Source organism: Penicillium bovifimosum (assembly GCF_028826915.1).
Source record: "Penicillium bovifimosum strain IBT 22155 chromosome Unknown utg000005l_segment0_segment0, whole genome shotgun sequence".
NCBI classification, from domain to species: Eukaryota; Fungi; Ascomycota; class Eurotiomycetes; order Eurotiales; family Aspergillaceae; genus Penicillium; species Penicillium bovifimosum.
In genome coordinates this window covers 2,760,524-2,782,006 of record NW_026622714.1, presented here as the reverse complement: position 1 = coordinate 2,782,006, position 21,483 = coordinate 2,760,524, and the positions used below count along the sequence as shown (strand labels likewise).

General features: G+C 51.8%; 11 protein-coding genes across 11 annotated transcripts; 4 read left to right on the top strand and 7 right to left on the bottom strand.

The window, feature by feature from the left end:
- Nucleotides 1-27: 27 nt before the first annotated feature.
- N7515_006244 (Zn(II)2Cys6 transcription factor) lies at nt 28-2,522 on the bottom strand (the record flags this gene model as incomplete). The annotated part of the gene is made up of 7 exons (XM_056666988.1): nt 28-725; nt 782-855; nt 911-987; nt 1,033-1,171; nt 1,224-1,748; nt 1,802-2,287; nt 2,335-2,522. 7 exons carry the CDS (start codon nt 2,520-2,522, stop codon nt 28-30), a joined length of 2,187 nt encoding a protein of 728 aa, XP_056520584.1.
- A 469-nt stretch (nt 2,523-2,991) lies between these two features.
- On the top strand, nt 2,992-4,164 carry N7515_006243 (uncharacterized protein; the record flags this gene model as incomplete). The annotated part of the gene is made up of 2 exons (XM_056666987.1): nt 2,992-3,361; nt 3,488-4,164. The coding sequence occupies 2 exons, from the start codon at nt 2,992-2,994 to the stop codon at nt 4,162-4,164; spliced, it is 1,047 nt and encodes a 348-aa protein (XP_056520583.1).
- Nucleotides 4,165-4,633: 469 nt separating this feature from the next.
- N7515_006242 (uncharacterized protein) lies at nt 4,634-5,934 on the bottom strand (the record flags this gene model as incomplete). The annotated part of the gene is made up of 2 exons (XM_056666986.1): nt 4,634-5,458; nt 5,521-5,934. The coding sequence occupies 2 exons, from the start codon at nt 5,932-5,934 to the stop codon at nt 4,634-4,636; spliced, it is 1,239 nt and encodes a 412-aa protein (XP_056520582.1).
- Nucleotides 5,935-6,829: 895 nt separating this feature from the next.
- On the bottom strand, nt 6,830-7,547 carry N7515_006241 (putative SNF7 family protein Fti1/Did2; the record flags this gene model as incomplete). Its single annotated transcript, XM_056666985.1, has 2 exons — nt 6,830-7,414; nt 7,503-7,547. 2 exons carry the CDS (start codon nt 7,545-7,547, stop codon nt 6,830-6,832), a joined length of 630 nt encoding a protein of 209 aa, XP_056520581.1.
- Nucleotides 7,548-7,866: 319 nt separating this feature from the next.
- On the bottom strand, nt 7,867-9,200 carry hacA (transcription factor HAC1; the record flags this gene model as incomplete). The annotated part of the gene is made up of 2 exons (XM_056666984.1): nt 7,867-8,938; nt 9,001-9,200. 2 exons carry the CDS (start codon nt 9,198-9,200, stop codon nt 7,867-7,869), a joined length of 1,272 nt encoding a protein of 423 aa, XP_056520580.1.
- A 1,331-nt stretch (nt 9,201-10,531) lies between these two features.
- Nucleotides 10,532-12,126, bottom strand: N7515_006239 (snoRNA-binding rRNA-processing protein ENP1; the record flags this gene model as incomplete). The annotated part of the gene is made up of 3 exons (XM_056666983.1): nt 10,532-11,402; nt 11,456-11,703; nt 11,755-12,126. The coding sequence occupies 3 exons, from the start codon at nt 12,124-12,126 to the stop codon at nt 10,532-10,534; spliced, it is 1,491 nt and encodes a 496-aa protein (XP_056520579.1).
- Nucleotides 12,127-12,618: 492 nt separating this feature from the next.
- Nucleotides 12,619-14,415, top strand: N7515_006238 (SPRY domain-containing protein; the record flags this gene model as incomplete). The annotated part of the gene is made up of 1 exon (XM_056666982.1): nt 12,619-14,415. One exon carries the CDS (start codon nt 12,619-12,621, stop codon nt 14,413-14,415), a length of 1,797 nt encoding a protein of 598 aa, XP_056520578.1.
- Nucleotides 14,416-14,530: 115 nt separating this feature from the next.
- On the bottom strand, nt 14,531-16,194 carry N7515_006237 (glutamyl-tRNA(Gln) amidotransferase subunit HER2; the record flags this gene model as incomplete). Its single annotated transcript, XM_056666981.1, has 4 exons — nt 14,531-15,396; nt 15,456-15,631; nt 15,681-16,005; nt 16,059-16,194. 4 exons carry the CDS (start codon nt 16,192-16,194, stop codon nt 14,531-14,533), a joined length of 1,503 nt encoding a protein of 500 aa, XP_056520577.1.
- A 319-nt stretch (nt 16,195-16,513) lies between these two features.
- Nucleotides 16,514-17,779, top strand: N7515_006236 (enoyl-[acyl-carrier-protein] reductase; the record flags this gene model as incomplete). The annotated part of the gene is made up of 2 exons (XM_056666980.1): nt 16,514-16,686; nt 16,738-17,779. 2 exons carry the CDS (start codon nt 16,514-16,516, stop codon nt 17,777-17,779), a joined length of 1,215 nt encoding a protein of 404 aa, XP_056520576.1.
- A 126-nt stretch (nt 17,780-17,905) lies between these two features.
- N7515_006235 (metallophosphoesterase family protein) lies at nt 17,906-19,728 on the bottom strand (the record flags this gene model as incomplete). Its single annotated transcript, XM_056666979.1, has 2 exons — nt 17,906-19,526; nt 19,574-19,728. The coding sequence occupies 2 exons, from the start codon at nt 19,726-19,728 to the stop codon at nt 17,906-17,908; spliced, it is 1,776 nt and encodes a 591-aa protein (XP_056520575.1).
- Nucleotides 19,729-20,117: 389 nt separating this feature from the next.
- N7515_006234 (pyruvate dehydrogenase (acetyl-transferring) subunit E1 beta) lies at nt 20,118-21,436 on the top strand (the record flags this gene model as incomplete). Its single annotated transcript, XM_056666978.1, has 4 exons — nt 20,118-20,365; nt 20,438-20,561; nt 20,626-20,912; nt 20,965-21,436. The coding sequence occupies 4 exons, from the start codon at nt 20,118-20,120 to the stop codon at nt 21,434-21,436; spliced, it is 1,131 nt and encodes a 376-aa protein (XP_056520574.1).
- Between the last annotated feature and the right edge of the window lie 47 nt (nt 21,437-21,483).

The window sequence follows — 21,483 nt, the reverse complement described above, 5'->3', positions numbered from 1 at the left end:
AAACTCTTGCGGCCTTGCCATCCAATGTCATCCAAGATTGAAATTGAAGTCCGAGTTCGCAAAGTCAAGCCAATCCCAATTAAGCATAGTATCAAGCGGCACATCCGGTATCGACTCGCCAAACGCGGTACCAGCGCGGTTGACCGCATCAACAATCTGATTATCAGACATAGCAGAGAAATGCAACGGCTCGAACCAAAGATCCTCAGGCGGTAAAGCCTGTGGCAGTGCTAACGGAACATCACCCAGACATGCAGATGAGAACGCCGGCTCAGGTTGACGGATCTTGTTAAGATCACTTCGTGTTTGTGGAGGCAAGGCTGGTGCTCGTCGGATCAATTCGCGCAGGAACCTCCCGTAAAGCACAGATGTGCCATTCCGGTGACTTGGCGTTGCACCGATTCTCTCTAGGACACCGGCAGTCTCTTCGATGAGATTTCGGACGCTGGGTGCCAGGCTGGATCTGCTGTCACCGGGCGTTATGCTGAGGCTTAGTGCGGAGCATGCGGCGAAGGAGATCATTATGACGGTATTGTTTGGCATTGATTTTAGTCTGGATTCGCCTTGTATAGCTGCTCGCAAAACGTTCAATGCGGACGATAGACCTGCAGCACGGAAAAAGCGCTTGACTTCAATTGGGGCTGTCGGGTGGTTGATGACACCACCATAGGTGGATAGTTGAGTGTGTTTGACAAGAATTTCGACATATGGGGGCAGGGAGCGTACTACAGAGGTCAGTGTTTGGTGTTTAGCGAAGGCATTTTGCATATGGTCTTCTCACTTTCTCCTTCGCCAATTGATAACGCCCACGTTGCATACCACCGGTCATAAAACGTTTCAATGGTTTTCTTTATCCTATAGAATGGTCAGCAGACAGATCATACATGTCCAACATAATCCTGTAGCATACGACTGAGCGGCTTCCGAGCCGGTATCGACAATGCGATAATTATCACAGCTTGATTTGACTTGCCGAACGAGTCCATCCTAGACCTGTCAGATTGACACAGAGTAACATGGGAATCCACATACAAGATCCCTTCGAAGAACTGCCATGGAATTCATAGGACCATCACGCAGATCTGCGATGCTGGATAGATGCCAGCGATCGCAGTTATCGACGAGTGTTGTTGAAGGCACCGTATAGCTCCGTCCACGGGCAAGACAGACGCTGACAAAGTTAGAGAACAGGGTCCACAGGTGCTACCAGGGGGTCAACTCACCCTCTCTCGACCACAAATAGCGCAATCCAGGCCCTTTCGCGTCTTCGTAGGAGTCGAAGGCCCCACTCCGAAGACGGATCAATGTCGTCGAATCCGTCCATGTGTAGCGCTCTCTTCGCATCAATGCATTCTGCTCGCGCCAGGCGATTCAAAAGGCTTTGATCGAAACTCGAAGAGGGCGAAACAATCTTATTCAAAGATAGATCTAGAGCGACAGTAAGAGCCATAGCAATATAAGAGCAAGTATCGTCATCCCCCAGACTATCGCCAGGAGGCATCCATGGAACGTTCACCATAAAAGCCAGGACAATCTCAACAGACCTATGGCGATGCGTCATCACCCGCTGAGCGAGCTCCTTGGAGTGTCTCGATAGTCTTTTGGACAAAGCAGCAGTAGAGGGCAAGAATAGAGCTGCACCAGCCATGATTGAGGTGAAAAGAAATGCCGACTGTGACCGCACGAAGGATGCGTTGTGTACTGCAGGGTCGAGGCCCCATCTAGTGTGTGCGAGGTTTTGATAGAAGCTAAATCTGTCAGATACGTATAAATATTGCATGGTAAGAATCGAGATACCCACAACGAGAACAAGGACTCCGCCTCATCAAAGGTTACTAACCCCAGGTCGACTGGATCGACATCTGGTCCAACATCCAGGTGGGCTCTCGTTGGAATGAAAAATGCCTTCGCGCTCGGTTCCCCAGTAATGGGGCTCTGGAGAAAGCCCGCAGGAGTCCCCGATAGCGGAGATCTTGGGGCACGCCGCACCTCGGTCGGTGAAAGTTGAAGATCCGAAGCTCTAGCAAGCAACTGAAGAGGATTTTCTGCGTCATCAAGGTTGAGACTCTCCTCCGCATGATTATCATTGGGAGGTGACATGCGCGGGCGATCTGCCACCTCTGGAAAGCCATCCTCAGTCTGCGTCGAGTCACCCTGTACTTGGCTGAGGAGCTCCTGTAGACTTAATATGGCTTTATGGGCATCAGTGTCGCTCGAGGAGTCGGCTCTAGGCCGCTTTATTGCCTGCTCGATCTGATGTATTGCTTTTTCCAGGCCTTTGCGCTTGCTATGAAAGAGTCAGTGCATTCTTCGCCAAGTTGTAATTTTACTTACTTTTTAACACCCTTTTGTCGACCCAAGTGGTGGTTGGGAACAATACACTCCACACTTATTTGCTTGCATTTCTCACAACTAGTCTCGCCTACCAGACGGTTGCAGCGGATTTTGCTTCGTCGGCAGGTTAAGCAGGCAGCTTGTTTTCCATGTGAGCTGGAAGTGGAGTCTGCCGACTCGATATCCATGAGTGAGGTTGTAGGCCATGGGGCATGGATAGGCCAGGGGAGTTTGGGGTAGATCTGGGCAATGGATGTAAGATGCGGAGGCAAGTGCGAGTGGGGCCCCGCGATGGTTTTGCTTATGTAGCATTAAATTATGGCTCCATATAACAGCCCGGCCGGGCTAGCTCAATCGGTAGAGCGTAAGACTCTTAATCTTAAGGCTGCGGGTTCGACCCCCGCGTTCGGCTATTCCTAAAAACCAATCCTGAGATTTCTTTTTTGCCTTTTCCATTCCCTAGTCCTCTTCTTTTTCATCGGTTGCCTAAGATTTTTTTTATGGGCTTTATGAGAAGGTTTTGTGCATTGGCAGAAGTACTGCGTACAACCCTCTTTGTTTGTTGACAATATCATGTGAGCACATACAACGTCCTTCAACGTCCGTTTGGCAACCACCACCAGAGACTCAATTTGTAAAGACACCCAGTTCTCACAAATGGCCAAGCAAGCTGGCTGGTGCCCTTTCTGCGACAAGCGCTACGTCAATAAGACAGCTCTTAGCAAACACCTGAAACAATACATTACCGAATGGAGACTTCCTGTCGACGGAAAACACTACTTGTTGGAGGTCCAAAACGTTCTCCACCCGAACCAGCGCAGTTATCAATGCTGGACTTGCTCGAAGATATTAGAATCTCGTGGGGACTTTCAGAAACATGTCATCCACTATCAGCATTGCGGTTTGAATGATACTATGCGACGTAAACAACCAACTCGTGGGAATCGGGATAAGTGGATGCTACCATTTGACGAGAAATTGGCCATCATTGAGGAGAAGAAGTTCAATTTTCTCGGCCTTCCCACTGGTATGTCCTTCCTCTGTGTCTTGTTCATCCTGTGTTTTGCCTGTCGCATGCCACATGAGGCATTGCGTCGAGCTTTCATCTAGAATTCACTGCTTAAGTACTAACTTGCTATGTGTGGAACGTCAGAAGTGCGTCTATTGATATACCAGCACTTATTTTGCTACGAAGAAATACAGTTTGAGTACTCTATTGGCCACGGATACGTCGATCCACGTCGAGATGGGCTTTGGCTGCAACGCAATCCACCCAATAACCTCATGGCGATTATGCCTGTAAGCCGCAAGGTCTATAACGAGGCGCGAGAGGTCTTTTATACTCGGAATAAATTCATGTTCGAGTCCGTTGGAGGGCTTTCTGTGTTTCTTGTCGGTATCGGTCCAAGAAATGTGAAGCTGCTACGTTCTGTGTGGCAGAAAACAGATCATGGATGGGAAAACGTCGTCGAAACAATCCGACAATGTTTGCCGCCGACAATTTCCAACGCCATGACTCCTAACCAAGAGATCGCGTCACTTTATGCTGAGCTGAAACAGAGCCTTGTCAGGAAACATTTTCCCCTGCCACTTCCCGGTTATGATTTCGACAGCACTCGGTTAGTGCGGCCGGAAGTGGCGAGCGGACCATCTAGCTTGGATCGATGGCGCTATAAATTACATGCCTATGCTTGGAATGAATCCCAAACTGGTCAAAGACTATACTGGAAGGGAAGAGCTGCATTTGAATTATGTATACAGCGTGCACCGAAAGAACAAGAAGGACCGGAAAGTGAGGAAGGTGAGGAAGGTGAGGAAGGCGAGGGCTAGACCTTGAAACCCCTACCTACGCACAGCACTGAACCAGAATTGGCGGCCTTTGAACTGTCTGGGACTGGACCATAACATGTGCTACCGACATGGAGCCCGACAAGGTGTAGGTGTGAGCTCTAGGTACCGATCATATCCATGTTCAAGCCCGATTATGGGATATATCCCGACCAACCAATTACCTACCTAATACCTTAGTAGGATTGACGGCGGCGGGGCTCTCGTTGGAGATAGTAGAGATTAGGTTATATGTACGGGAGCATCTACCTAGCAATAGAACTTTTGATCGAATAATGGAGTCGGGGAGTGAGCCAGTGGTATCAATTAAGCTTTAATAACTAATGGAATGAACGCTGCTAAAACAGCAGATCGTTGGTTTTCACGTAAATCACAGATGGTTCCAATTATATATCTCCAACCCGAGCACAGCAAACAATGATATATTCAATGGGGGTCCCTCGCTCCATGATCAGCGAGCGTGACCAATCTCCTCATCATGGCCTGACAGAGCTCCAGACGCCACCGGAGCTGCAACAGGATGGGCGCGCGAGTTGGACGCCTCGCCCATCTCCGGGCCAGTAGTTGGAATATGTGCCTGCGATCCAGCCGGCGAAGGAGTAGCAGTTCCCGGCGGCGTGGGTTCTAACAAGCGCGGACCGGACTGATCGGGCCTCTTGCTCGCCTTGACGTGGGGAGGGGCGGGACCCAAGACAGTCGGGTACTTGAAGCGGAAACCCCAAGCGAAGTACAAGCGCAATTTTGTCCAGAAACTCATGGCATTCCACTTTTTCCGGAGGATCGCGGCATCCTCCTTGCTGCGAGCGCGGTAGCCCTTGCGGAAACAGAACAAGAAGAAGAGGGAGAAAGGGAGCAAGATGAATGCCCAGAACAGGGGCAGTCCACGACGTGTCTGCCAGCCGGTCATGAGACGACGGAATCGGACCCAAGCCTCGATCATGCCGAAGATGAAGACGAGGCCGATCCAGCCCAGCGAGATGATCAGTGTCAGTGCCAAGGGGGAGATTCCGATGTCCAGGCCCCATTTGCTGGTGAACCAGTTGCCGTCGTCGCCCCAGTAGTTGCCGTAGTACCCGCTGTAGGGGTAATCGGGAGTGTAGCCAGAGTCCGGAGGGTAGCTAGAGTAAGTGCCGTCTGAAGAGCTGCCGACTGAGGGTTTGCAATTGGGGCCAGTGTACAAACTCGTAGGAGCGTTCCAGTATTTCAGTGAGCTCAAGTCGCTGCTGGGTACTTGGGTGGGCTCCACGTACACCACCTCGTAGATGTAGGTGGTGGGCTGGAATGGTTGGCTGTTGTCCACGGAAGTAGAGCTTTCTGCAGTCGCGCGGGGCAACAAACCCCGGATCTCAGAGGGGGAGTGAGCTGGACGGCAGTTGTGGTGGTCCATTGAGTAGAGCAGGCCGTCGGGGCGGAGAAAGTCAGGTTGACCTTGTAGACAGTCGTGTGATAGGCCCCATCCGTATCGAGGGTAAGATAGTTGTACTCGTAGCCCCGCTCAACGCCATAGCCAGTGGGATACAATTTCTGGATGACGGTGTAATCCTCGTAGGTGTTGGTGGAAGTAATGGTTGACAGGGCCTCGGCTGGCAAAGTCGCAGTGGGTGATATGTTATCGACATTAGTGACAGATCTGCCATAGTAATCTGTCACGACATTTTGCTCATAGACATCAGTCACAATCCAAGGGGCGGCCAAAACGAGTGGGCTCAAAACGAATGACAAGAACAGAATAAACGAGTGTAAAGGTGCCATCTTGAGTGGCCCTGGAAGTTTAGAGAGGAAACAGTCGGAAATGAGGCGCTCGCCATGGTTTTAACAAATTGGCAAAAAGGAAAAAGACTAGCTAGATAGCGCCAGTTGGAAGACCCTTATTTTTTGGGGCGTTTCTTGGGGCGGTTTTTTCGCCAAAGCCATGTTCATACTGGTTCGTAGCAGTTTTGGTGGAAATTGCCGACATTAGAGTATAGACCAGGCTGTGTGATTGGTGAGGTCTCTCAATTAGAGCAAAAAGTGGATGTGTTTTTTTCTTAGCTCGAGCCTCAGTGTTTGCCTTTGCCTCTTTTCCTCTTTTCTTTCATCACTCACCTTTTGAGCCCCATATCGCTTAAACAGAGAACTTCATGCTTAGCCTGCAATCTGCATAGGGCCCGGATTATCACCAGTCCAAGTGGTGACCTACATACTCCGTTAGTCCCGTGTTATCCGAAGCCGAAGACGCTATCGCTATCTAGCCCTTTACCGATTCACCCGAGACTGTTGACCGCCTCGGATATAAGCGAGCAAACAGACGTATAGCGAAGCCGACGAGTTTGGGTGCGAGCAACGACGTCTATGAGAGGCGACTTCATTGCCTATCTAGTCTTTAGACAGGTCGAGATCAAAATAAACCAGCCTCCAGGCCTTTGCAGTCTTAGACTGGAGAGAAAACGTAAATTCGCCAACAAGATCTTGATTTCCAAAGGACAATGCGCCTTCTTCTGTGTGTCCGCCTAGTCACCAATAAAACAAGAGAAAAGTACAAGCGTAACGTCGTGGATCATCAATGTTGCAAAGCGCAATCGCAATGAATATGTGTGGGGGATTGACACTGTAAATCCACCCACCAGTACTCCATACCGATAATGTCTCAAAATCGCATCAAAGCCACCTAATTAGCAGCCCTCAAGGCGCGCAACCTCGCGCCCAATCCATCCTCAACCTCCGCATCAGCCTGCTTAGGCTCCTTAACATCTTCCTTAGGCGCAGCATCTGCCTCCAAGTTCATCCGCATATCAACACCCGCATCATCCGCCAGTTGTTCCATAAGCCGATCAACCTCAGTCTCGCCCTCCGCGCCATATTCCTGCATCGAGATACCCTGCGCAACGTCCTCGATCGCACTGCTAGCAATCTTAAAGTCCTCCGACCGCGCCAGGAAGTTGTTAGCGTGTGAGACGAGGTGTTCCAGATTGACGCTCCGCGAGGCAGCGTCCAGGCCCCGCGATGCCATCGCCAGCGTCCGGGATGTGTCGCGCGTGCTTTGGGCGGCTTTGAGTTCGTTGATGATTACGTCGGCGCGGGCGGCTTCCGACTTGAGCGTTACTTGGCGTCGCTTTTCGCGGACGGCGGAGGCGGCGTGGATGCGGGCGATTTGGAACTCGCGGTTTTTCATCGCCTTGTCGGCTTTGGCTTTCTCCGATTTATAGGTTGCTTCGGCCCGGACGGCTTCTTTCTTGAGTCTGTTGGAGTGCAGCTGAGATAAGATTAGTGGGTGTGGCCACCTAGGTGGGGGCAGGCCGCGAGGAGAAGAGGGGAAGCGGAGGGGTGGGCTGCAGACTCACCTTAACATTTGTGCGGGCTTCGAAGATTGGATCTTTGCGAACCATGATGTCGGTTAGGAGGAGGATGTTGACTGTAGAAGTTGTGTGGAAGGCAGATATGTTTTGGGGTTTGGCGCGTGGCAACGTCACTGACCGCATTCAGGCCCATTCCTAGCGTCGGCCCTAATTTAGGATCACAGCCACGTCTACTTCGTAGTTAACGAGCTTAGATCGCTCAATTTACCGATCAGAAGTACACTACTCTGGGGCAGCCTACGCTCTACTACGGAGTATATGGATATCGAATTCAATGCAAGATGAGCCAGTCAATTTTGCGTCTTGAGAAGTAATATAATACAGCCAAAAAATGGAAAAAAGGAAACCCTCAGCGCTGTTTGCCCATGAGCAAAGATGAAAGAGCTTTGCTGGCGCTAGAACTCCGGAAACTCCGTTTACCCCGATGCACCTTTCCGTTACTGCGTCGCCGACCAGATATCGTAGAATTCCCCCGCTGGTGTCGTTGCGACAGGCTGAGACTATCAATTGCCCACGCCATGGTTAACAACAACTCCCAACTCGGTCGAGCCTCTGGGGCACCAGCCGACCAGGTCTGCGGGGAGAAAGTCTCACTAACCGCTAGCTGCAATGCTCTGCCCGTCGCATCGCGAAGTGGACGCGCCAAGGCTGGGCTGCAAGCTAGCAGTCTGGTAAGAAGTCTCATCCGAAAGACCGGTCGGTTGGACGCCTTCGAGGACGACAGACTCGGGGTCGAAATCAACCATAGAATCAAAGGGAAATGCTGATAGATCTCCTCCGTCGAGAACGTCAAAGGCAAACCCGTCTTCAGGGAAAGAAGAATTTGGCTCAGCGGGTGAATCACCGTTGAACAGGCGGCGGAAGTCATCGTCAGAAAGAGGAGCTGCAACGTCATTGCTAGCTTGAGGTTCGGAAAGGTCGAAGAGGGGTAGAGCGCTTCCTGCTCCTTCGAGGCCGGCGACGGACACTGCAGGTCACACAACACCGCTGCAGGATGTTGTGTCACGTCGGAGGCCTCAGCCAGAGTGGAAGGCTTGAGAGTGGGAGAGTAATCGGTAACGGAGGGAGTAGGGAAAGGGATCCGTTCCATAGGAAGTTCGTCGCCTTCTTGTTTGAAGAGCGTAGGCGTAAGGGTGGGGGATTCGATGGCAGGCGAACTGGCTTTGGGAGTCACGCTGCGAGATCCACGGACCTCGGCGGAGAGCTTGGCCACCTGTTGGCTCAGGCGGTTGTTTTCCGTCTCCATCTGCGCTAGACGCTGGATCAAGAACTGGTTCTGTTGCTCCATCCGGATCTTTTCGGTCTCGAGCTTTTCCATTTCCAGGCGCTTGCGTTCGCGTGATGTTTGAGCGGCAGCGCGGTTACGGAGAACCCGTTCTATCCGGCGTTGCTCTTTCTCATCATCTGTCTTTGCGCGTTTTCTAAGAAATCCAACGTTAGCGGGATTCATGTTGTGGGATTTTCTTCTCAAAGAGCAACATACCTTGGAGGGAGGTTGGTTTTAGGGGTTGGGAGTTCTTGTCCCCAAGACTTTCTCTTCTTTGTTGGCCTCTTCTCGTCATCTTCTCTCTTGATCTCCTCTGGTTCAGGAGACTCTAATGAGGTATCTGCGGGGGAAATTGTGTACATCTCTGGGGATGGTGAGGCAGGTAGAGTATCCAAGGGGTTGATGGTATCCGCCATGGTGAATAAGATCAACGGTGCCGGACGTGAATGTAACAAGTTATGAAGTATAGACTTAGAATGACTTTTGTGAAAAGAGGTTCAAATCACAGAGGCCACGTTATCATCACGATCGGCACCGGAGACCAGACTCCGGGGAAGGCAATATTGAGTCAGAGGGTGAGTCAGCAAAGAGAGAAAGAATGGAAAGGACAACTGTTCTGTTTGCAAATGGAAGTGGGCGGATATGAGGTTTAAGTAGAGGCCAGCGTGGTCTGAAAGGGATGGCCGGGGGGAGGGGGAAACACAGGGGGCCGTCAGCACACGTAACGTCAGGGTACAAGTTCCACCATATCTTCCACTATGTGTTGCCGAGTACCCCAAAGGGGCTGAGTTCCTTGTAACGAGACACGTAAAATTACGTTCATTTCCCCCTGCATTCCATGGTTTAGCCTCTTACGGGAGCCAATTATGATTTGCCGGATACCTTTGTGTTTCTGACAACCCACTTTATTGCCCCCCCCCCCCGATGTCTCCGATGTCTATTTGTAGATTAAGAATTACACTTGCTGTGGATTAAATGCAGTCAGTTCAGCTCTTGATTCCTCAGGTAATACGAGATACATCTGACTTCAGTCAGCCTGGATCTGTCGCAATTACGTTACTTTTCTTATCCGTCCCACAATACTCCGTACAATAATGGTACAAAATCACATCAATCGCCCTGGGTCTCGAACTATCCAGAAAGTGGGTACACAATAACGTCCTCTCCTGAATTCGAAGCGAAGGGCGATTAGGATAGCCCGGTGAATGCTCTAGACGCCAATCACTGTGGGCGCTGCGTAGGTCAAGGCTACCCGCCCCCGCTTATTCTCCGTGCCCCTGAGTCTGAGAATGCCACTCCGTGATCGTAATTGTGGTCCGTGGACAAGGGGGTCCATTGCCGCATCTAGATTGGCGGAAATCATTTCGGAGACACTCACCGAACTACTTCGAACACGGCAGAATCATGCAGTTTAGGCTGAGCCCCTCAGCCGGTGCATGAGGTCGTACTCCGTATACTCCGTGCTCCGTACTCGTGCCTACTTACCCCTCCTATCGGGTAGGATTGATAGGAGTGACTCCTATCGGTTGCATGTGGGCTACGACCTATGCGGATGTTGTACGGAGTATTGATTGCCACTCTCAAAAATATACCCTCAAATCTCAATTCAATAGACTGTATGCTGACATCCCATTTTGGACACCTTCGACACCAGGGGAATTATATGCAGTCCCTCAAAGACAAAAAACGCCAACCCATAGAAACGTGCTCATGACAAGATCGTAGGCAAATATGATCAACAATCGATCTACATGGTGACATCCATCGTGTCGTCGCCAGCATCGAGAGCGTTTTGAGCCTCGGGGTCAGGGACTACCACACCGCGTCCTCGGCCAGCAAGCAATTCACGTCGAACCTCAGGTCCAATGTCCTTGTGTCCACGGACAAGGAGCAGATCGAGAAGCGCCTCACGCTGGTCTTCGGTGATGTCGTTACGGTAGCGCTGGGCGAAAACCAGAAGAGACTGGTGCCAAAGAACGGGCAGTTTGTATGCCTTCGACCCTAGGCCAGAGGGACCGTCGTTCATGGCATCCTCGGAAGGATCGACAGCGCGGAAGCGGAGGAAGTGGAACACCAGAGCATCAACAACCTTATACGGCAAGGCATACTTCTTCTCCAGGAAGACTCGAATGAACATGTTGACGGCACCGGTGCTTTCAATTGAGGTCAACGACTGTTCCGCGGCGAGATCACACATGCGGAGCAGGGCAGCTGCGGAGTGCAGCACGGGCACAGAGACACGGGCGATCACAGAGGAGACAATGTGGGCTTCGCGCAGGGTGCAAGTGCCGGTTGACACGAGCGGGAACAGAAGTCCCTTGAAAAAGCATGCGGGCTTGTACAGCGCCTTGCGCAGGGCGTTGTATGTGTGAACGTTCAATTTCTTGGTCGAGTGAATTTCTTCGCGCACACGCTCCAGAAGCACCATGTTGACGAACTCCTGAGCAATATGAGGCTTGGCCGAAATGAAAATACGGGTTACAGCGTAGACGGCGTTTCCAGTCCATGACTCGGGACGGGTGATATCCAGGATGGTCTGCCAGTTGGGTACTGAGGGAAGGATCTTGACGGGCTTGGGGAGCGGGCCAGACTTGTAACGTGAGAGAATCATGCCGACCCTGTAGCGCGTTAGCTTGTCACCTCACGACAAATACTTTGCGAGAGAACATACTTCTCATATACTTCCACGGCCTTGGCGGGAATCTGGACTGCATCTTCGGGAATACCACCACCTTGGATGTATTGACCATATGGGCCAGCCTCGCCTGACTGCTTCGCCTCGTGCTCAGCGATCTTCTCAAGAATCAAATCGGCAAGGTTGGTGGGACCAGCGGAACTGGGGTCCTTGGGGTGGAATATAGGGTCTTCATCGTGGGGCATGAATTTGTTGAACATATCTAGATCATTGGGGTCGACCTCCTTATAAAGACGTTAGAAGCAATCCCACCATCCATTGATCGAAACCCTTACAACTTGCTCAACTTCGTCATCAACCCAATCATCGGCCTCGAAATTTCCCTCGTCGTCGGAAAAAGGCTCGGCCTCATCCTCAAATCGGGTATCGAATTCAAATGCACCATTCGATTTGGGCTGTGCTGAGTTCTTGAGTTGTTCGGCTGCATCCTCGTCGGCCAGTTCCTGCCCGATCTGTAGAATCTTGCGCGACATCTTCGCATCGATATAGCGCTGTCCATCTTCGGCATCTTCGTCGTTTGCATTTGCTTTGCTTTTGCCTTTCTTGCTGCTCTGTGTCCGAAGATGCCCCGCAGAAGTGATATCTTCAGCGAGCGGGTTGTGTCTGCGTGCTGCGGCGGCAGCACGGGAGCTGGATACCTTCGGCATGGCGAATAGTTTTTCTGCTAAACTTCCACGGGTGGTTTGGGCTGGCTTATCGAAGTGCTCACGAACGATCAAATTGTGTGGTCATTTTTTTTTTCTGCCTGGCGGTGCGGCGGTGCCCCCCAATCTTCTTACCGCCTGTCCTGCATACCGCCTGGCCCTCTCCACAGCTTTTCTGCAATGAATCCTTGACCGCCTCCGGAGATTCTCAAGGAGATTCTCGTCCACGGCAGACGAAAGGAAGGTTGCAACTGATCAGTAAAACTGGTCGCACTTATCATATCACAAGGATTCAGTCGGCAAAAGCTACAGTTCTTGGAGTCTCTACAAATCACACCCCAGGGCAGCTTGATCGCATACATACGAGCTTCGGACTGAGTAAGGACCTCTATCACTTCACAGATGCAAAGTGGAGACCACTTTCACAGTAGTTAGATGTTGCTCAACTAACTTGCGCGTTAAGATTCAACTCAGGATACACATCAGTTCCGCAACATGGCATCTGGACAGGCTCCAGGGTCATCAGCTCCATCGTCCAACATCAACTCCCCCACCCTTCCTCCAAATAACGGGCCTTTACTCAATGCGCAATTCACCGATCTGAACCCACGATCTTCTCCAGCCCCGTCCGCGCAAGGCGACGGTCGAGCCAAACGCAATAAACGAGATAGTCGCAAAAAGCGTGAAGCCAAAGGACTAGATACTGAAAATGCACCGCCACCGAAAAAAAGAGCCACAGCTGGACCCAGTACGGCCATACCCAGCTCCAAACTACGCATCCTCCGTCCGCTGCTGCTCGCAGAACCACACGACTCCGATCGTTTCCCTCCACAACCACGCCAATTGAATCGCGTTACCCGCAAGACATCGGACGTTTTGGGCCAGAGCTGGGATTTCTACGAGGTTGTCGATAAACTCACCAACAAGAATGGGTTCCGTTACAGCTATGCGATCGCGGACCCAGGTTTTCCTCATATCAAATATCGACAGACAGACGTTCAACCGTATCATACGCGCTTCAGCTTCGAGGATTCGCCTGCTGCCATATCATTCTCAGAGAGCGCTACTGCGGTTACCACCAGTGATGCGTGGCATACTGCCCGCGCCAATGTATGTGCTCGGGAGGGGACATACTACTACGAAGCTCGTGTAATTAGCGGCATAGTCAATGATCCACAGGCACCTCAAAATGGCAGACCTACAACTTCACCCCGCGGCCATGTCCGTATTGGATTTGCTCGACGGGAAGCCGACCTCGACGTGAATGTTGGTGTGGATTGCTACGGTTACGGAATTCGAGATGTGAACGGTGAAGTCGTCAATCGCATGCGATGCGAGTTCTTCTTCCCCAAGGGGGAGGCTATCAATGAAGGAGATGTCATTGGCATGCTCATCACTCTTCCACCACTTTCTCTTCACAGAAAAATTGTCGAGGGCACTTACGATCCTACCGATAATGACAATTCACCGCAGCCTCCAGCAGCAACCAACATCATCCGAGATCGGATCCCTTTTCACTACAAGTCGGACTTTTGCTGGCAGCAATCTAACGTCTTTTCAACGAAACATCTCCGAGACTATGCCTTCAATCTCAAGGAAACACCGACATTTGGTCCGCCATCTCCTTTCAATAGCGAGGACGCTACACTGCGCACACTTCCCGGATCCAGTATCACCATTTTCAAGAATGGCGTTAAAATGGGTACGCCCTTCAAAGAACTTTACGCCTTCCTGCCGCCCGCCAGTCGTCTCGCCAACGGCACAAACAATCTTGGTATTGGCGAGCGCGAGAATGCCGACGACGGCATGATCGGTTATTATCCAGCTGTGAGTTGTTATGGCGGCGGCGCTGTCGAATGTCGCTTTGAGGGGCCGTGGTGGGTTGGCCCGCCCGAGCAGACTGAAACTGGAGAGCCAATTCGCCCTATGGGCGAGCGGTTCAACGATCAGATTGTCGAAGATGTGTTGGCCGATATTGTGGACGAGGTAGAAGCAATGTTCACCTGGGGCGGCATTGACGGCGACGTCATCAATAACAACACTGAGCTGGACGGTGCTGGAGCTGTGGGTGGAGCAGAAGTGTTGAAGGGTGGTGTCGGCGCGGCGCTTGATTCTGCACTTGCGCACACTCCTGGCACGGTTGGCGCATCTGATTCTGCTGCCAATAGCAATCGTGCGACACCCGCTGCTGGGGATGTTGGGAATCACGCCCTCGAAGATGCGATGAGCGTTGAGACAGCTGGTACTCCCAATGTTGAAGTGCAGGCCGATGGCGATGTCGAGATGACCTAGCAATATTTCACGGGATAACGAAATATGGAGGCTTTTAGCTTTTGGCTTGGAAGAATATTGATACCATTTTCCGATTCTATAAATGATGTACATCTCATATTCGTAAACATGCTGACTAGTCAAAGCTCTTTCCCTCCAACATCTCTCCCACCTTCAGGACCAACTGGTCGTCTCCATATTGGCCAATGACCTGAATCCCTGCCAGTTCAGCGCCTTCTTCCCCAGGCACTGTGACGGGAACCGAGATTGCAGGCAAACCAGCCAGACTGGCGGGAACAGTGAACACGTCTCCGACATATGGATCCAGAGGTGACTTGTCCGCAGATTTGCTCATCAGGTCCTTCAGTCGTGACGGGGATGAGGGAGCCGTAGGACATATAATGACATCGACGTCATGTTCTCTTATGAGCTTGTCTGTGTGCTCCACCTCCAGGGGGTGTTTAGCCGCAAAGACCGCATTGAAGTCTTGCTGGACCAGACGACGCACCCGTTGTGCTTGGATGAAATAGTTGTCGAACTCACCGGCGCTCAAGGTAAATGTTCCTAGAACGATACGTCTTTTCACTTCTTGCCCGAACCCTTGGCCACGGGTATTTGAATATAGATACCCGTCAGGCTTTCCGTCGCCATCTGGACCTTCGGCGCGAGACCCGTAACGCACTCCGTCAAATTTGGCCAGGTTTGAAGAGGCCTCGGCAGGTCCTAAGACGTAGTAGGTAGATAGTGCGTGCTTTGTATCGGGTAGAGAGACGGAGTGGACGGTGTGTCCTTGCTTTTTGAGGTGTGCTAGGGAAAGCGCCCAAGCCCGTCGCACTGAGGAGGTAAGCTCGGAAACATTGTACTCCTTTGGCACACCGATGCGAAGAGGGGCTGAATTCAGCCGCGATGCCAATTGTGGTGATTCGATGGCGGCTTGGATTCGAGAGCGGGATGGTATTGACAGGCTGGTAGGATCACGCTGGTCATGTAGGTTGAGGATATCTACATGTAGGCCGTCAGCATGGTTGCCATAAGACAAGGTTGAGTTGTCCAAGACTTACTGAAGATGTCTCGCACGTTGCCCGCAGTTTTCCCAATTATACCCACTGTATCTAGAGAATTGGCATATGCCACCACCCCCCATCGTGAGATGAGTCCGTAGGACGGTTTGAATCCCACTGTCCCGGTGTACGCAGCTGGCAGTCTGACCGATCCTCCGGTATCCGTCCCTATTGAACTGCAAGAGTCAGCAAATCAGGCCGCGCCGGCGTTGAATGTCCGCTCACGCAAAGCATTGGTCTGCGGCAACTGAGGCAGCGCTTCCACCGGAGCTGCCGCCGGCCGAGACGTCCTCCCCGCTGGAATCTCGACGAGGGTTCCTGACAGGACCGAAATGTGAATTGATAGAGTTGGAGCCCATCCCAAATTCATCCAGATTTGTCTTTCCCGCGACAATGGCCCCGGCGGCCTCTAATTGATCGACAACTGTGGCATTGAACGGACTCGTGAATTTATCCAGGATCTTCGAAGCGCATGTCGTCGGAAGTTCGCGTGTGCAGATGTTGTCTTTGATGGATATCAGGCGACCATCCACAGGGGACTTGGGGTTTCCTGGCAATGTCAGTTAATTCGGAATGTAGAGACTGGAGTTGGGATGTTGTTACCCTCTTCCCTGCGCGCATCTGCTTCTCTGACACGGTCCTGCCATGACCCGGTACGCGACAGCGGGGTTATGAATGCGTTGAAATTGTGTGCATACTGATTAGCGACGCATCTCTCAGCTTCGCGCAATAGGGACATTTGAACGAGTGTGGGTGTGGAAGTAAAGAGAACCAGGCGGAGAGGTTTCCCGCATCTGTGCTGATTTCTACATGGCTACACTATGCGCCCTCATTGACCTCTGATACACGGAGAAATACTGTACATAGAGGTCGATAAGAGGGAATAATACGAAATTCTGAATGTAAACGTCGATATTCCCAGATACAACAATGATTTACGAACTGTAACGTTAGCATTTGTCGATGTAAAGAGCAGTTCCTTCGGGCCGAGCTAAAGCCCCGACGTCATCCGGATTTGCTCGACTTCCTCTTCTCCTCTTCTCACTCACCCACCAAATATGTTCTCACGAAGTGTACTAAGAACGGCTACCCGAGCTGGCGCGACCCCAGCTCGAGCTGTACCACAGCTTGCCAAAGCTCCGCTCGGTCGGCGATTCGTCTCTGTCTACGGCTACACACAAGCCAAGGCTCTCATTTACTCCAAATATGGCGAGCCCAAGGATGTCTTGCGGTAAGTGACTAGCTTCACTGAAAAGGAGCAAGGCTAATGACCACAACTTAGCCTGCACAAGCACTCAATTTCTGCACCGCACGCAACCCAGGTGAATTTGCGCCTGTTGACTGCGCCGATGAACCCGGCCGACGTGAACCAGATCCAAGGAGTCTACCCCAGCAAACCTCCTTTCCAGACCGCGCTAGGAAACACCGAGCCCGCCGCAGTTGGCGGTAACGAAGGCGCGTTCGAGGTGGAGTCCGTCGGTGCAGGCGTAAAGAACCTCAGCAAAGGCGACTGGGTCATTATGAAGCGCACAGGCCGGGGTACCTGGCGTACTCACGCGCAGATGGAAGAGTCCCAATTGATCAAAATTGAGAACAAGGAGGGCTTGACGCCGCTGCAGGTGGGCACTGTCAGTGTCAACCCCGTTACTGCATACCGTATGCTCCGCGATTTCTGTGAATGGGACTGGATGCGCGCCGGTGAGGAATGGGTGATTCAGAACGGCGCCAACAGTGGTGTCGGCCGAGCTGCTATTCAGCTGGGACGTGAGTGGGGTATCAAGACCCTCAATGTCATCCGTCAGCGTAAGACGCCTGAGGAGACCGAGGCTCTGAAGAAGGAACTTAAAGACCTAGGAGCTACGGTCGTCATCACCGAGGAGGAGATGCTTACCGGCAACTTCCGGGATATGGTTCACGAGTTCACCCGTCAGGGCCGGGAACCCATTCGTCTGGCGTTGAACTGCGTCGGTGGAAAGAACGCCACTGCCATGGCAAAGACTCTGGCTCCCGATTCGCACATGGTGACCTACGGAGCCATGTCCAAGCAGCCTGTTGCGCTGCCCTCGGGACTGTTGATCTTTAAGAACCTCTCGTTCGACGGATTCTGGGTCAGCAGATGGGGTGACAAGAACCCAGAGCAGAAAGAAAGCACCATCAAGGATGTGCTTCAGATGACTCGCTCTGGCAAGTTCAAGGATATCCCTGTGGAGAACGTTGAGTGGAACTGGGAGTCCGAGGGCCCCGCGTTGGCAGAGAGTGTACAAGGCACTTTGGGCGGCTACCGCAGTGGGAAGGGTGTGTTCACCTTCACTGGTACTGACTAGATGACCAACTAGTGTATTATATGACGGGAATTTTGTTAATTACTGCGTGATCCTCGTGCCTCATGGAAAATGGTACAATAGTTGGGAATCTAGAGCCAATGTTCGACAATTGTAACTGAACCCCTGTCAACACTTCCAGTGCTTCTTCACCCAGTCCAGGATCAGGTTCGTGAAAGACAGGTGCGGCATGTACACATCGCTTTCCTTTGCAAAGTCAACATTGAGACTAGCGAATTTAGCAGCCATTGCCACGTATTTTTCGATAAAGTCAATGTAGACCAAATCCACCGTCTCCGGCGCCTCGGATGCATTAGCAGATATGAGGGCTCGAATACAATTTGGCACCCGGTAGAAAGTGATGGGCGAATGGATTGTATCATCACCATCGGTGCCTGCATCATCCTTTGTCGTGTATCCGGGCACAAGTGCCGGACCTGACATAGGTATTTGCTCAGCGAAGGAAGGCCGATTTTGGACAATTACATCCTCCTTGTATGCAAGTTGCTCCAAGGGGGCAAGTGTTGTGGAAGAAGAAGATTCGTCCGTAGACAAGATCTGAGGTTGATGATTCAGAATATCAACAATGAGTCTTGCCTTCTCATATGGGACATCTTTCACATAACGGAAGCCGCTGGTAAAAGGCGATACAATGAAAGTCGAGTCCTGGGTGAAAGGCCCCTGGAAGATATCGAATCTGATGGCGCCTGTGTTGACGATGACAAGCGCAGGCGTGTCTACACGAGACTCATCCTTCACATCGTGCAAGACCTGCGTCTCGAGCCAGGTGTATATGCTGCTTGGATCTGGGTACTGGACTCGTGACATCCAGAGATCATGAGGAGCACATCCATGAATCTGGTCTAACCGCAGATCGGCCCGTGCTTTGGCGATCAATCGAGATACATTGAGGCCTTTCTCGGTTGGGAAAGTGTCTTGGTCAAGCTCGGTATGATGATAGTAAGAAAACAGGTTGTTGTCAATGTACCTGCGCTTAAAGACAGGTCCAGCAGCAGACTGATGGCTGGTCTTGCTGGCGAGGCCATCGATTGACATGAAGCCAACAGTTTCCATGAATCGGCCACTCGCTAGGCCAAATGATTTGGAGTCGTACTGCGCATAGTCACGTACGTGTTGGTGACCACCAAAGAATTGAATGGGAGTATCCCAACGAATGCTTCGGATCTCTTTGAAGATCGCTCGATACTCTGGCGAATGAACAGGCACATGGCCGATCACCAAGAACAGGTCAACCTCCTTATCCCGAATCGCTTCTTGGAACCAGTCTTCTTTGATAGTAGAGGATACTTTGTGGACCACAGTGTTGTTGTAGTTTCCAGTGAAATCAAAAAGAAAGCCAAAAGCTACTATGCGGATGCCTTGATTCTTAGTAGTAAACTTCTTGAACCGCGGGGCCAGAGGCACAAGCTCCTTGGTGGAGGGGTGGATGATATCAATATTCGAAGCCAGATAGTTGCCTCGGAAATTAGGAGCAGTGACAAGAAGCTCAGCCTCTGATGTATTTTGCTTGTATAGTTCGTGGTTTCCCGACGTCAGCAAGTCAATGTGCTGGTGCCGCAGGATGTCCGAGAGATAGACGCCCTTGGGCTCAGATGAGTCGTATAAACCATTTCCCTCGACTCGATCCCCTGTGTCTATGACGAGTAAGTCTTGACCTTGCGATTCGGCCTTTTCCCGCATGCGCGTGGCAAACGAGATATAGTCTCCCCAGTCTGCGGAGTAGGAAGGCCTGCGACGATTAGCGCAACTCAAGCCCTAGCAGGGTGCAGAGCATACTCCTGCAGATGACCAGCCAGCCAGCCATGAGTATCGGTAGTATGAAGGAAATTGAGTTGCCCGAAATCGAGATCGCGCAGCGGAGCGGAGATAGGGTCGGGCGCGGAGGGTTGAGCGGCGAGCGCCGACGGAAGTAGCCAGAGCAGGGACAACATCACCCTTCCGCCGTAAAGATTGAACTCAAGAAAAGACCAGAGTCTCCAATATCTAGCTATGTATGTAGAGGTATTGAAATGATAATTAGGTATCAAGTAACGTGCCAAGATAGATTATTGTTCAAGGGATTGGAAGCTCTTTCCGAGTATGTTTACGGTTTTGGTACCGGTGAGCTGGGACCCTGGGAAGGTCACGTGTGGCCCAACATCTTTGGATTTGCATCTCAAAAGATTATTCGAACGGCGAGTTTTCCTAGACATTCGCTTTATTACTCTCCCATACTTTGTTTCAGTTGCCTTTGCGGTCCGGTTTGGTCTGCGATCCTCAATTGAATTCTATTTTCTTGGCCTTTACTTCCTTAATCCACTTGATCAGCCACATTTCCGCAATGGCAGCTCCCCGACTTTTCCGCCCAACAGCTCGTCTGTTCTCTTCGCGCCTTGCTTCCACTGCTTTGCGCTCCAACCTCCGTCAGACTGCCTGCGCTCCCTCAATTTACCGCCGCGGATATGCCACAGAGAACGGTACCAAGGAGGTCACTGTTCGCGATGCCTTGAACGAGGCCTTGGCCGAGGAGTTGGAACTCAACCAGAAGACCTTCATTCTGGGTGAGGAGGTCGCACAGTACAACGGAGCGTAAGAAGTCCTTTGAGATCCAACTGGCTGCTTTGCGATTCTGAATCTGATGCTAACCTTCTGTCTCTATAGATACAAGGTGACGAGGGGCCTGCTCGACCGCTTCGGTCCCAAGCGGGTTATTGATACTCCTATCACAGAGGCCGGCTTCTGTGGTCTCGCTGTTGGTGCTGCTCTTGCTGGTCTGCACCCTATTGTGAGTTTTTTCGCCCAGGAGTGGCCCGCTGCGCAATCCAGTGCTAATCGGATTTGTAATCTAGTGCGAGTTCATGACCTTCAACTTCGCCATGCAGGCCATCGATCAGATTATCAACTCTGCCGCCAAGACTCACTACATGTCCGGTGGTATTCAGCCTTGCAATGTCACTTTCCGCGGTCCTAACGGCTTTGCCGCTGGTGTCGCCGCTCAGCACTCCCAGGATTACTCCGCCTGGTACGGCAGCATTCCCGGTCTGAAGGTTGTCTCCCCTTGGAGCTCCGAGGATGCCAAGGGTCTGCTGAAGGCTGCTATTCGTGACCCCAACCCTGTGGTCGTTCTGGAGAACGAGTAAGATTCCCCACACTCGACCTTTCTCGCTGCAGAGACTAACACAAAATAGGCTTATGTACGGCCAGTCTTTCCCCATGAGCGAGGCCGCCCAGAAGAACGATTTCGTCCTGCCCATCGGCAAGGCCAAGATCGAGCGCCCCGGAAAGGACCTCACTATCGTTTCCCTGTCTCGCTGCGTCGGCCAGTCCCTGACCGCCGCCGCCGAGCTCAAGCAGAAGTACGGCGTCGACGCTGAGGTTATCAACCTGCGCTCTGTCAAGCCCCTGGATGTCGAGACGATCATTGCCTCCCTCAAGAAGACCGGCCGCATCATGGTCGTCGAGTCTGGCTACCCCATGTTCGGTGTCTCATCTGAAATCCTGGCTCTGTCCATGGAGTACGGCTTCGACTACCTGACTGCCCCTGCCGTCCGTGTCACCGGCGCTGAGGTCCCTACTCCTTACGCAGCTGGTCTCGAGGGCATGGCTTTCCCCCAGGAGGACACTATCGTCACCCAGGCCGCCAAGCTTCTGCGTCTGTAAGCTAATGAACGAGGTTGGAGAGAGGAGCTTGCAATAATATAGCCATG